The sequence below is a fragment of the Penicillium samsonianum genome (genome assembly GCF_028829775.1).
Source record: "Penicillium samsonianum strain IBT 33392 chromosome Unknown utg000003l_segment0_segment0, whole genome shotgun sequence".
Lineage (NCBI taxonomy): Eukaryota > Fungi > Ascomycota > Eurotiomycetes > Eurotiales > Aspergillaceae > Penicillium > Penicillium samsonianum.
This window is the reverse complement of record NW_026643261.1, coordinates 3529526-3543902: the sequence shown is the minus strand read 5'-3', so window position 1 is coordinate 3543902 and position 14377 is coordinate 3529526. Positions and strand designations below refer to the sequence as shown.

The 14377-nt window shown below is 47.4% G+C and overlaps 3 protein-coding genes across 3 annotated transcripts; 1 reads left to right on the top strand and 2 right to left on the bottom strand.

Annotated features, from left to right (window-relative positions):
* Window positions 1-418: 418 nt before the first annotated feature.
* On the bottom strand, window positions 419-1462 carry N7471_004944 (Rab family GTPase; the record flags this gene model as incomplete). The annotated part of the gene is made up of 3 exons (XM_057277663.1): window positions 419-1056; window positions 1246-1309; window positions 1379-1462. 3 exons carry the CDS (start codon window positions 1460-1462, stop codon window positions 419-421), a joined length of 786 nt encoding a protein of 261 aa, XP_057137273.1.
* A 7062-nt stretch (window positions 1463-8524) lies between these two features.
* On the bottom strand, window positions 8525-10445 carry N7471_004943 (uncharacterized protein). The gene is made up of 6 exons (XM_057277662.1): window positions 10048-10445; window positions 9628-9942; window positions 9491-9553; window positions 9352-9424; window positions 8898-9275; window positions 8525-8769 (listed from the first exon to the last, which is right to left on the bottom strand). The coding sequence occupies exons 1-6, from the start codon at window positions 10422-10424 to the stop codon at window positions 8731-8733; spliced, it is 1245 nt and encodes a 414-aa protein (XP_057137272.1). The 5' UTR covers window positions 10425-10445; the 3' UTR covers window positions 8525-8730.
* A 291-nt stretch (window positions 10446-10736) lies between these two features.
* N7471_004942 (putative phosphoketolase) lies at window positions 10737-13521 on the top strand (the record flags this gene model as incomplete). Its single annotated transcript, XM_057277661.1, has 7 exons — window positions 10737-10899; window positions 10957-11031; window positions 11086-11320; window positions 11371-11523; window positions 11574-12504; window positions 12564-13389; window positions 13445-13521. The coding sequence occupies 7 exons, from the start codon at window positions 10737-10739 to the stop codon at window positions 13519-13521; spliced, it is 2460 nt and encodes an 819-aa protein (XP_057137271.1).
* Window positions 13522-14377: the final 856 nt, after the last annotated feature.

The following is a 14377-nucleotide window of genomic DNA, read 5'->3' as shown; positions in this document are numbered from 1 at the left end:
GAATGGGAATTTGCTGTGGGATCGGCGCATTCGCTTAGGGTGCGCTATTTCCTGTTTGGGTTTAGCGTGGCCGTCTTAGGGCTCGTTGCTGATTGGTGAATTGCCGCTGAAGGAGATCCACTATACGACTCGCCTTTGGTTCGCAACTACCCCGGGACCTCTTTCTGGCCATATTGTTCTACTCTTCCCTGTTATATACGCTGGAGATGATTCTGATTGCTCTCAATTTCAAAAAATTTACACTCTAATCACATTGTTGAAACGAGTTGTCTCACGGGGAATAGCACACTGTGGACTATAAGAGCACACGGAGTCTCCATTGGAGCCGGAACAAGCAAGAAATGAAAAAAAAAAGCAAGAGGGACGCCTGTATCCATGGAAATAATTGCAAGAACATTTGCCAAAAAAAAGACCCAAATCAGCAAGCGCAGCCCTCCTTAGCCGTAGCAGCGTTTCGATCACCCAGGTTGACCCGTGCGTCTTCTGTTGACCTATTACCCAACGAAGTCTGGCCAGTTCCTGCACCGGTACCGCGACCAGTCTTCAAACTGCTCTCGGGGATGGCATTGGCAATTGCCGTGAAGACATCCACAACATTGGTTCCTGTCTTGGCGCTAGTCTCGAAGAACAAAAGACCTTCCTCCTCCGCATAGCCGGTAGCCTCCCGTGTCGATACTTTGCGGGCATCGCCGGAAACGGCATCCTGCACCCCATCTTCCTCACCGGCGCCTTCATCGCCATCCTGGGCCGACTCAGACTCACTCTGTGAAGCGCCAGTGGGCTCGGAAACATCTCCTCCGTCATTGGTCAAGTCCAGCTTGTTACCGACGAGGGCAATGACAATTCCAGGGCTCGCTTGGCGCTGCAGCTCGGCAACCCAGTGCTTGGCTTTTGTCAGCGAAGAGGGTTTCGTAACGTCGTAGACAACAAGCGCCGCTTGCGCGTTGCGGTAGTACATCGGGGCGAGCGAAGCGAATCGCTCTTGGCCGGCGGTATCCCAGATCTCGAACTTGATCGTGCGCGTAGGAAGGGAGCATTTTTGCGTCAAAAATGCGGCTGGAAAGATGACGTTAGTTGGTTCATCCTAGCGCAAAGTATTATTTGAGGGGTTAGGTTGGCCCGTTTGCCGGGGAACAACTCGATTTTAGACACGATACACTGCCCCTGGATTCTCCAGAAAGTATATAATCTGCCAGGGACAGTACCTCGTATGTTGTGGGGGCTAAGTTCATGGGGAAATCTTACCGCCAATGGTTGGTTCCTTATTCTCCTGGAAATCATTGTTGACGAAGCGGAGGACAAGCGATGACTATGAGCGAGTAATAAAATGTGGTTAGCTGTTGATAATCGTGTAACATGGCGAAGGGAGGAGTAGTACCTTGCCCACTGCGGCCTCTCCGAGCAGCACAAGCTTGACGCTGCTGCTCGGCTTCGGGGCATTTGCGCTCGCTGATTCGGACATGGCTGAGACAACGAAACAACAGTGAGATCAAAGTAACCACAGTCAGGCCTTCTGTAGGTTATTCACTTTCGATCGATCAGCGATCAGGCGACCGGATGAGGTGGCAGGTTGATTCAGCTGGTAACCACAGTTCGGGGAATGGGGCTGCCTAGAAGTAAGACAGGAGCTGGACACGAGTCGCTGCTCTTGCGCTCGTATTGGTAAATTAATTCAATCCTTGTTGAGGAATAAGGGATTCGAAGCGTAGTATAATCGTTACCGAGACAAGAGTGATTGATCCTGAAGTTGGAGAGAGGCGGAGGTGGATGATGACGGGTGCCTAGATTGGGCTTAGCGCGGTCGTCAGTCACCAGTCACGGGAAGCCCGTCTAAGGTTGAAGTATACAACTGACATACTTAGCATATTTGCATTTGCATTGCTCGTACTTCTATTGGGGCTTCATTTAGCTCTTATATCTATTTAAAGAGACTGACATAAGAGCTAAATTCGACGTTCAAGGATCATGTCACATCATTGGATACACTGCACCGATGGCATGCAGATAACATAGACATAGCTGTCGGGATATGAAGATTTGGAAAGAATGAACATAAATACACGTACTATGACTTGATAAAAGGTAGGCTACCGCGAGACAAATATGTTCCTGGCACCTTGACAACTGTCGCAGATTGGGCTATTGCCCAACTGGCCTGCGAGATGATGTCGGGCTCCAGTTAGGAAGGACACTGGTCAGCCTCGGGAGATATCTGCCGATGCACCAGCCAGGTCCGTATCAACAATCGGGCTGTTGTTCCTGTCTCGGCATTAGTCGGCAAGCAAATCTGCCCGATGCTAGCGCAACCGCGGTCAGTCAGGTACAAGCGGAGTACGACCTGAGAGGGGTACGAGTTTGCAAACTCGGGGTTACAGAACGTATCTACAAATGTACGTGAAGCCGTCGATAGTGGTCTAGACTAGCTGGATGGAGAATGTAGAGAAAAAAAATTCATTGGCGCTGACAATTATGGTTTTTGTGCGCAAAATATAATACACAGGCATCAACGTCAAAATGAAAAGTACAAATACTCATACAAATAAACCCGGGAGCAGTACCCATCCAATAGTAAAACAAGAAAAGCAATCAAAGCATGCTATTGACCGTGAGGTCGAGGCTCTAGATTTTGGTATCAGCCCATCCCAATCAATATTCCGTCCCGTCTATACCAAAACGCCGGTAGATAACGAGAAACAAAGACAAAAGAAATAACAATAAACACAAAGGCACTTTTTGAGAGAGATGGGGACCGTGGTATCGAGTCGTATCAGAGGTGAAGTAGAACGTGAGGTAAGGCGGAATATGGTTTGAGGCCCGAAAAAATAAGGATAAGGCGCATGTGCGAAGACGAAAGATCAAAGGTCGAAAAGGAAGAAAAAAATGTTGTCAACGCTTGGTATCCGAAAAGAAAATGCTGAAGGCAGAAAGTCGAGCCAAATTAAAAAGGGTATAATGTCGCGCGATGCCTGTAGCGAATAGGCAAGAAAAACGTATTGCCCGTGACCGGGACAAAAAAAAGATAGTGTTACAGATATCTAATAATTCGGTTAGTTTTGATGCTCAAAGGTGTGCTCGGAGCTGGCGTGTCTTACCAAAATCAGGTAAAACTCCAAAACGCATATGCGTCAAAAAAAATAACTCCAGCCTCTGTTGGGCGCCAGACCATACGAAACATGACCGAGTGGTGTAGAAAGCAATGTTGAGTATGATGAGGTTGTTTCCGAATGAATTTATTTCGGCGGCGGTGGAGGAACGCCGGGCTTCTTCACCCCAGTTGTGTCGTAAGCTCCTCTTCCCATGTTGAAAGCAGATTGGTCCCGAAGGATCATGTTAAGGTCTGCGGAGGAAGTCATGGTTAGATGCTGGAAAGTAGGATTTTGTCGATAGAAACAAGCGAGGGCTTTGTGAATGCGCCAATGGCAGGGTGAGGAATGAGATGAGATAGTAGGAGACTTACCAAGTAAACACGACGTCGACGCCAGGATCTTATATAAATGTTTCCCTTGGGGGAAACAAGCTAGACAAACGAAATCCCAATCCAACCCCCCAGTGAAAAATCAAATTAAAAAAATGAAAGAAGGTCTAGACAAAAACCGGCGGTGCAGGCGATAGATGCAAATGCAGTCGGGATCGGAAAAGGCGGTCCTTTTGTAGAAACACCACTGGGACAATGCGGGATCCAACAGAATCGTAGGGCAGGAATGTGACGAAATGGGCCCAACAAATGAGAATGGAGTCTCTTTGGGGAAAAGCAATGGTGGACAGGTCGCAGCTCGTTGCTTTTTATGAGTGGGTAGATCGAGAAATAAATCAAATAAAAATCGACAATTCTCAAAATGATATGCGCGAGGGTGGCTGCAGCGAATCCATAAAAATCGCGATCCGAACCAAGTAAACGGGCAGAAGGGATATGAGGTTTAAGACGGCAAGGGAGCAAAGGAGAAAGTGCTCCGGAACTGGCTCCGATCGATCCGGACAAAGTTCAAATCGACGTATCGCAAGGGAGAAGGGAGAGGAAAGGAGGGCGGTAGGGGGTGGATGTGTAGAAAGATGGTTATCAAGTATGTTCAAAGGAAATACCAAGAAGGGGGGATTTGCGTTGATATAGACGGTCTACGGGTTTTTTTTCCTTAGGGATATTTTAAATTTAAATTTATCCTTTTTATTAGAAAATCAATAAAACCAGACTTGAAAATCAAATTGAAAATCAAATATACAGAAAATATATAAAAATCAATTAAAAAATAAAAACAAAATCTTATATTTTCTATATTTTCTATATTTCCTTTGTTTAGTACAGCGGCTCTCCCGTCCCCTGGTCCCGGGGAACAGGAACGGAAATGTCCCCCCTTTCTTCTCCAACGTTTCTAATCTATAGGCTTACCTATTTAGTCGGTTTTAGCCAAAGTATGTATTTGAATAAAGTAATATTTATTAAAAAAAAGGTACCCTCTGATTCATCACAACTACGTCTAAGATACATCTCACTCATGTCTTCACTACTGTCAGGTCCAAAAGTCCAAAACTCTCCGCTGTTATGTATCAACTAGCCGTAGAAGCTCTCCACTATAAAGCTAGGAACCAAATCTCCGGGCAGCCTTTGTGCATGAGTGGAGAAAGAAAAAGGGAAAAACAGCCGCAGGAACGAGAAACGGATCCCTCCGAATATTTGATTTTTATTTATTTATTTTCTCGCGTGGTCGGGCTCCATCGGGTTTGCTAGTTTCCTACAATAATATTAGACCCAAGAAAGAAGCAAGAAACTCACAACCCTAATAGCTAAAGGGATTATGACATATGATGCCTAGGTAAATAATCCCCTAGCCAACCCAAACTCCAAGGTATTTCGGCTATTAATTAAGGCCATCCGGTCTTTCACGCGGTCTCCCGTGCAATACTCACACCTATTAAGACCAGTCGCAAACTTCGGATCTGGTCTCGGAAGTCTTTGAATCAATCCCCGTCAATTCGCCTACAATTTACAAGACACAAGACACATCAGAAGCAAATTCAACATATCGCAATTTTGACTTATTCTCGTCGGCTTTGTCTGATGATTCTCTACGTGCCGATCAAGAGGGAAAAAAAGAGGATTATCTTTACGATCCTGGGCTCCATCATAGGGGGTGGAGATACGCTAAACAAAAGGAGAGCTCCGTAATGATCGAAAAAAGTGAAATCCCGTCTCGGTTACGTGTGAACATTCTTTTCGCCTTCTAGCCTTTCCTTTCTTTCCCGGGAAGCTGGGTAAAGGTAACAATAAAGAACCTTGGTGCCCGGTGTTGTACAGTACTCCGTACATAACATCTGGAAACATTCTGAAAGCCCCACCCCCATAATCCGGACTCTGTCTCGAAGCCCTGGAGGTAATACAGGGTATCTGCGTCAGCTTCCATATTTTTGCCACACTGGACCCGACACATTTCACCATTAAATGGCCATTACCCTCTGCGGTATAGTAACCCCATTTGTGACAGGGTTCACATTACGAGCTTCCCAGCTTGTAAAAGGGACTCGTAGGCATGTTTCAGCCCCGTGTCCACCCCATGCCAAAAGGAGGAAATTCGTCTCCCGTCGGCACTGAATCTGGGTCTCCCTCGTGGAAATCGGGGGCTGGACGATCTACCGTACATAGGTAGATTGCAGCCTACCGTTAAGAGATTCAAAGTTCCCAACGTGACTATGCTAGATCGATCTCACCTCTACATCCTAGCACTGTGGCGTGCTCTGTTACACTATTCTCATTATTGAAACAAGACATTCTCTCACGCCTTCCTTTCAGATTCCATCCTAGATATACATTTTCACATGCTGAAAATAAGGGACTACTCCGTACTTCTCCCATATTGGTGATCATCCCCTGTAGACTAACTCTTTAAAAAAAAGAAGTCACAGACAAAGGCATATCCTATTATGTATTAATATTTACGTATCCCGATCCAGAAATAATGTTTAAAAAAAAGCCTACACACAAGGGAAACGAGCTTCCTATAGTGGAACTGGGCTGTTATCGTACGGAAAGAAGCCGTTTCAATTACAACTAGAATGGCGCTAGAAACGGGAGAAAAACAAGAGTCTCCATTTCAGTCTCCATCGACTCCATCGACTCCATCTGCTCCATCAAGTGCTCCATTCTCTCACATAGTCAACCTTAATGGCCCCAATTGTTTTTTTCTGCCCCTTTTTCCCTTGGGAATGCTATCTGAGCAACGGATTCAGGATCTTCCACGACCCAAGATGGTGGTACCTACGGAGTCGATGTACTAGATACTCCGTAATGCGAGATAAAGTCTAGAGAGGTGCATTAGTTCGAAAAACAAGGTTACGCGATTGCATGAACCGGCTTCCATCGTTTCCGGAACGTCTTAGTCTTCCCGAGACTGGATCCATGGATGCAGTTCACCATATTTTGCTTTAATTTTGTTTATCTCATGTATTCCTTTGTTTAAACCTGGAAATCGCGACTACCCGTACCTTGATTGTGGCGTCATGATATCGAAAAAAACGGTCGCGGATCACCACCCGCATTGACTTTGGGATTTGCCTTGCAGCGCATCGAAAGGAAGCAGGGGGTTCCCGGTCCGGATGCATCGAGCCCCAGCCGAAGTCTTTGTTCATCTGACAAGCGATGTGGATGTGTCAACGCTCCTAAAATTGGGATATCTATCGGCGACTTTGTTTTGTTTTTTTCTGTGTTGGGTGCCCTGTGGCGGATTTGGACTGATTCATTTGTTACAATCTAAATATCACTAGGAACAGGGGAATGGCGCACTAAGAGTCCGCGGATGTAAAGCCGGGCGATCTTAGTTCACTTTTCCGATTCCCTCAAAAGAAGGCTCCATATATGGAAAATTCTGGAAGCACTATGTACTCCATAGTCGATGGTTGTAACGGGCTAAACTTAGGTAGTGTCCACAGTCGGTATTCCGTCTGTACTCCGCCAGCTAAGGTCATTTGGGATCAAATGGGGCCAAATAGAAGAAAAAGAACAAATAGAAAACAATTTAGAGTCAATTTAGTTGGAACTGGAACCGCTTTCCCCGTCCCGAGACAAACGCTTTTTCAGCCGCCTCACTTCTTAGCTTCTCCTTTTTATTTGGAAATAATTTGGCCTACAAGTTCCGGACTTCCTATTTGACTCCCGAAACATGAGACATGACGGCAGCTCACAGCCGAACAAAGAAGCGAAAAAAAAAGTGGATTGCGCTTTTAGACCTCTCTGGGCCTCACTGGATCCTGAGTGACAGGCCCAAAATCCACATCGTGACCCGGTTACCTGATTAACTCGCAGAAAAGAAACAAAATTGACGATCGCCGACAGCTCCACGGCTCCAGCACCAGTGTGCCGGGTTCGATCGTCCCCTTTCTTTTTCCTGCTGGGTCAACCCCTGACTTCGGGTACTTTGGTACCTATTTTAGTTGTCACGACATGATGCATGAAGGGGGAGATTATGACTGATCAAGCCATACAAATACAAAATCGTGTATGACCCACGTCGAGATGGGTCGGCTTTTCGTCGGGGGATCCGCGGCCACTTGATATGTGAACGGATAATGTTCCCCGAGATACTCCTGCACGGGGAATCACGTCCCAGGCGATCGAAGTACATCGTACATACCTAGTACGTCACACTCTGCACTTTGTACATGCGGATATGCGGGCATGTACTTGAATACACTATGCAGCTGTATGACACACTACTGAGCCAAAAGAGCAACAAAAGTACATTCTCATTCTGCAGTGTCGATCGCTGCCGATCGCTGCGATGCGACCTTGGCCCTTGAACGCCATCACTGATGATCTGATGTCTGATCCTCCAGATAACAATGCAAAGATTGATAGTCGACTTGAGACGCCTCCTAATTCGCTAGTACATTGACTTCGCTAATTGCAATGCACTTGTCGCCCAAACCCGCTAGCCTGCAGATCATCAGAGCCACCAGGACCACAATTGAGACTTCGATTCTCCCCGAGGCGATCGCCTTCGATCGCGTCAATCACCCTTTTTTCTGTGTCTTGCATACAATCAACAACTTTGGGAACCGGGGAAGAGTTTCCCCCCGAATCTATCAAATCCGACAACCTGGATGTGTCACATTCACTCCTGACGCATGTTACATTTCATCTTTATTTTTTATTTTTTCTTTTTCTTTTCGATTGTACGGAGTATGGGGTACACGATCCACAACAAAGTAACCCAAGCTGGCGTTGGTATGCAGGGACTGTGTCCTCAGGCCTCTGTTTTCCCCCTACCTACTGTATGCTGTTGCAGAACTCACGTACCAGGAATGATAAATGGTGATGCATTGCATAGATGCATTGCATCGGAAATGAGGCGCAAAATATGACCAAGTACCTGGAATCAGTCTTCCCGGTTCCCAATCACCGGGTTCGCCAATCCAGGGCTGAAAGCTGACCCCATCGGAGACTACCTGTCAACCCAGCCACATAGGATCCCCTTCCCCAGTGGCAAGTGTCAAATGGACGGGGCGAACTATGTCACATGCTTTTGCTTTTAAGATTTGGATTTCGATTATTTGGAATATTTCGATTATGTACGGGGCGTACAATGTAGAGAACCTTAGAAGACATTCATCAATATTATATGTCGTAATTCAACCATGTTCAGCTCCCCAACCTCCTCTATTAACCACCAAGGTAGGTATTATTGTCACTACCAATAGCAAAAGAAGAAGAAATAAACAAAAGTCGACACCGTGCATGAGAAATCAGCACCGCGAACATGCACAGTGATATGCCATTTCAAACTGCAAATGAAATCCGAAGTCAGTAAATCGGTGTATACAAAAATAACAACCTATAACCAGAACCTACACCTCCACGAGAGGTCAAGTATGGTCACGGTCAATAATCTTCAATATTTGAGACCACATACCTGTTCATTGGTCTGGCAGACTAAAACCCGGGGCCCCTTGCCGGAGCCCTTGGAGATAACCTTGACCGTCTCCTCATCCCCAGGCCCCTTGTCATTAGCCGCATCATCGATTTCCAAACCTAGACACTGGCATTTATCGACCAGCGTTCGTCTCAGCAAGGCACTCTTCTCACCGATCCCGCCGGCAAAGACTACACCGTCTAATTCACCGTTTAGTTTAACGTAGTAGCTGCCGATGTAGCCCTGGATGCGGTCGACGAAGATGTCGAAAGCAAGTTTATGTGCTTCGCTTGGTGGGTTCTCCACCGCGATCTGGGAGAAGTCGGTTGTTCCTGTGAGGGCTTTCCAACCTGATTGTTTATTGAGGATATCCTCCGCCTGGAGCGTGTTGGATTTAGTTAGTATTTTCTTGTTATTTTTTTTGGCATTGGTTCTCTGCGTTGGGCATTCATACCGTGCTAATATGCATTTCTGACGTGCTGGCTGGGCTTAGTTTTCCTGCTTCATTGGTATAGTGGAAGACCAATCTAGATCACCAAGTATCAGTTCGCCATAATTGCATTGTCAGGGAAGTCCAGTGGATTTCAACTCACGATGGATCAATACTTCCACTACGTGTTGCACCGGGTAATCCTGCCAAAGGAGTGAGGCCCATTCTAGTCACCGCATTAGCACGACTCTTAACTCGAGATAAATTGAGATGTAGTATAAACTACATCGCGTGACTCACGATGTATCCACCGACTTCCCGTTCTTGATCGCACATATCGAGGCCCCGCTCCCGATATGCATAACGATGAGATTCGTTTTCTCGACTGGTTTGTTCAAAAATTGTGCTACAGACCGCAGGATGAACGAGTAACTGATCCCATGGAATCCATACTTGCGCAGACCATTCGCCTTGGCGATTTCCTGGTTGATTGGGTATGTGCGTACGGCTTCGGGAATTGTCTGGTGGAAAGCAGAGTCGAAGAAGGTGATGCTTCTAACTTTGGGGAGCTCTGCTTTGCACAGGCGGACTATCTCCAGCGCGGAGAAATTGTGGCTTTTGGTGGGGCGGCGTTAGCAGGATATTGAGGACTAAGCAGGTATATAGTCGACAGAGGTATATAATCCCGGAAATGTAAAGATTCGGGATAGATGAGCTTACAGAGGTGCAAGATCTTCCAATCCTTTCAAGCGGTCAAGTGTCTCGTCGTTGATTTCGACTGCGTCGCGGTAGTCTCCTCCGTGGACGACTCGGTGGCAGATGTACTCTAGATCGTCGACGCTGGCGACTTCGGAAAGTTCGGGATCGTTGAAACAGCGCTGCAAGAGGTATTTGAACGCATCTTGGGGGGTGCTGAGTTTTTCTTTGACTTCCTCTTTGTGCTTTTTGTCTCCTTGTTGGTACTTGAGTGTAGGTGGGGGTGCGGTAATTCCAGAGATCGCCGCATCTGCGATGGCTCTTGGCGGGTTCTCGAAGGTATAGAAGGTGATTTTGACGGAGGACGAACCCGCGTTAACAGCGAGGATTGATTTGGGCATTGTGAGGCGGTTGCAGCAAGTTGGGTAAATGCCTTTGAAGATCGGAATACCTTTTTAAAGCTGAACTTGCCTGTTTCAAGACTAGTCGTAGTGATGTCAGGATGTGGAATGACGTCGCCAACACGGAGAACAAGGCGGGCATGTTTTACATGCCACCCATTTATTTACCTACCTAGAAAGTATCTCTTTCACTTTCAATTCCACTTTCATCTTCCACTCCTCGTTCCATCTTTTTTGTCCTGCCTTGAACTCGTCTTTAATGTTCTTTTGCTCCCGCCAAGTCACCAAAGAACCTACAATATCAAATTCACCATGCCTGGAGAAGTCATAAGCGAACCAAATCCACAACCACTGCCGTCGCATCTGCCAGACTATCTTGAGCAATTGAGCGTCAAGTTGGATCATGAGAAACTAGATGAAAAGGCCTGTGATGCCTTGCTCAAGTTCCGCCGCGCGGCTTGTTACATTGCGGCAGGTAAGCGCGCGATTGTGTTCTATATATATTCCAATTGCGCGACTAACTTAATGATAGCTATGATATTTCTGCAAGAAAATACTCTTTTGAAGTCGGAACTCACATTTAACCACATTAAGCCTCGACTACTTGGTGAGTAGCGTTGCCGTAGTATTCAACTCGGTCATCACTGATGCCATACTTCAGGTCACTGGGGAACATGCCCGGGCTTAATTTTGGTTTACTCTCATTTGAACTACCTGATCCGGACAATGAACCTGGACATGATGTATGTTGTCGGCCCAGGGCATGGCGCACCGGCAATCCTAGCCGCGCTATGGCTAGAGGGCTCGCTGGAGAGATTTTATCCCCAATATTCGCGAGATAGCAAAGGCCTGCACAATTTGGTCTCGACTTTTAGTACAACATCTGGCCTTCCCAGGTCAGTGCCTCGCCCTGATATTTGGTTCCTTGACTAACAGTTATGCGTAGCCACATCAACGCCGAGACCCCCGGTGCTATCCATGAAGGTGGAGAACTGGGATACGCTCTAGCAGTGTCCTTTGGCGCTGTCATGGACAACCCTGATCTGATAGTGCCTTGTATCGTGGGTGACGGAGAGGCTGAAAGCGGTCCTACTGCTACGTTCGTCGATTATTTTCCCCTTTGCACTATACAACGCTAATAGCGGACAGGTCCTGGCATGCAATCAAGTATATTGATCCAAAGGAGTCCGGTGCAGTTTTGCCAATTTTGCATTTGAATGGATTCAAGATCAGCGAGCGCACTATCTTTGGGTGCATGGACCACAAAGAGCTTCTGGCTCTCTTCAGTGGGTACGGGTATCAGGTTCGCTTTGTGGAGGATATCAGCGATATTGACGCGGATTTGCACTTCTCTATGGTCTGGGCCGTCAAGGAGATCCAGAAGATCCAGAAGGCTGCCCGCTCTGGGAAGCCGATTATGAAGCCGAGGTGGCCGATGTTGATTCTGCGCACTTCCAAGGGTTGGTCGGGGCCCAAACAGCTCCATGGCAAGTTTATTGAGGGCTCGTACCATTCTCATCAGGTGCCATTGCCAAAAGCAAAGACCGACAAGGAAGAACTGGGTCTGCTGCAGAACTGGCTCTCTAGTTATAAGCCAGAAGAGCTGTTCACTTCGAACGGTGATGTAATTGAAGAGATCAAGTCTGTGATTCCCACAGATGACAAAAAGAAGCTTGGTCAGCGCATTGAAGTCTACAACAGTTATACACCACCGAAGTTGCCGGATTGGAAGTCCTTCTGTGCGGAGAAAGGCTCCGACGCAAGCGCCATGAAAGTGATTGGCACCTTCATCAATCAAACATTCAAGGACAACCCGACTAGCGTGCGGCTGTTCTCACCGGACGAGCTGGAAAGCAACAAACTCGATGCAGTGTTTGAAGGCACAAACCGCAATTTCCAATGGGACGAGTTCGCCAACGCCCGCGGCGGTCGTGTAATTGAAGTCCTTAGCGAACATATGTGTCAAGGATTCATGCAGGGTTATACCTTGACCGGCCGCACTGGTATTTTCCCATCCTATGAGAGCTTCCTCGGCATCATTCATACGATGATGGTGCAGTATTCCAAGTTCATCAAGATGGTCAGCTTCCTTTCCCCCTTGCTAATATCAATTACATGCTCACCAAATACTCTATGTAGGCAATGGAAACAAATTGGCACTCCGGCGTCAGTAGTATGAACTACATCGAATCGAGCACCTGGACACGCCAGGAGCACAACGGCTTCTCTCACCAGAACCCATCCTTCATCGGCTCTGTGCTAAAACTGAAGCCCACTGCAGCTCGCGTATACTTGCCTCCTGATGCGAATACTTTCCTGACAACCATTCACCACTGTTTGAAGTCAAAGAACTACATCAACCTGATGGTGGGCGCAAAACAGCCAACTCCAGTGTACCTAACTCCCAAAGAGGCCGAGAGCCACTGTCGCGCAGGAGCATCAATCTGGAAGTTCTGCAGCACGGACGATGGAGTTAATCCAGATGTCGTGCTGGCCGGTATTGGTGTTGAGGTGATGTTCGAAGTAATTGCAGCAGCGGCGCTTCTGCGGAAGCTCATACCAGAGCTTCGTGTTTGCGTTGTTAACGTGACGGACTTGATGATTCTTGAGAACGAGGGTGTGCATCCGCATGCCTTGTCCACTGAGGCATTCGATACACTCTTCACTCCCGATAGGCCTATTCACTTCAATTACCACGGCTACCCAACTGAGCTGCAGGGCTTGCTCTTTGGACGTCCGCGTCTTGATCGTGTCACTGTCGGGGGCTATATTGAAGAGGGCAGCACCACCACGCCTTTCGATATGATGCTTGTCAACCGTGTATCGCGTTTCCATGTCGCTCAGCAGGCTATTCGTGGTGGTGCCATGGTAAATGAGAAGGTCCGAGTTTATCAGCAGGAGTTGAATGCTCAGCTTGAGGGGAATATCATCAACACGAGGAAATATATTGTGGAAAATCGCGATGGTGAGGACCCTATCCAATTTGGAATTTGCCATGCAATACTGACTTTCGCTTCTAGATCCTAAGGGCATTTATGACACGCCACAATTTCACAGCTTCCACAAACCGACTGAGGTATTCTGGGATCTTGAGTAGTTCTACTTAGAGCAATCCTAGTCATTTTAGATCGATCAGTTATTAAATGTTACCAAGAAATAAAAGGCCGCCGTTTCTTCTTTTTACCTTCTCTTCTGTCCATCCAGATCGAACATGTTACCTATAACTCGTGTTTTGACAAGAGCTTGGAATGTAAGACAGACAGCCCTGCCTAGATCACCAAGCCGTCTTGCCCCCATCAAAATTAGGATCCGCTCCAGTCATAAACCCACTCCCATCAGCCAACAAAAAAGGCCGCAGTTTTGGAAGATTCATAGTCGGCGAGATTCCATCCCCCTGTGCGCCGGAACTTAGCCTCGTCGCAGTCTATCGCCGCACTGCCACCCCCGACTCCAGCGCAGATCACCACACCACGTAGCTGCTGCCCAGATGCCTCAATCCGAGAATAACGTAAGCAAACACAGCGTCTTGGAAGGTTCCAATGATGGTGGGCGGCAAAGATTTGGATAGTATCTGGGAAGCGGATGGATGTGAACTTTACTGCGCGTGGATGGGGGGATGTATATATCGATGCAGGTAGCAGCGTAATCTCTTGGACTTGACCAAGACGAGGTGTTCATTGATATCAACCCCACGAGGGCCGTTGCTCCCCCTTATCCATAGAGAGGACATCGCCCCCACCTTCTAAGATACTGTCTGCGATCGCATGGTCCCCGGCTCCACCACCAACTGTTTTTGGGCAGGGCGTTTAATCAGATGGGTGATGTGTGTGAGTTGTAGTGCTATATGCGATGGGTGGTCTCACTCAGCACGGCGCATTTGTCCCGCCGGAATACCTCCGCAGTGTTGATATCCGGCCCGCCAAGGCGAGGCCGCATAAGCGGCCGACTATTCT

Excerpts from the sequence above, each read along its gene's own strand:
- N7471_004943 (XM_057277662.1), bottom strand. The coding sequence starts at position 10,424 with ATGCCCAAATCAATCCTCGCTGTTAACGCGGGTTCGTCCTCCGTCAAA. Across the intron at positions 9,276-9,351 it reads CAGAAATGCATATTAGCACG|GCGGAGGATATCCTCAATAA; the intron begins GTATGAATGCCC and ends AACACGCTCCAG. Across the intron at positions 8,770-8,897 it reads TCTGCCAGACCAATGAACAG|TTTGAAATGGCATATCACTG; the intron begins GTATGTGGTCTC and ends TTTCATTTGCAG.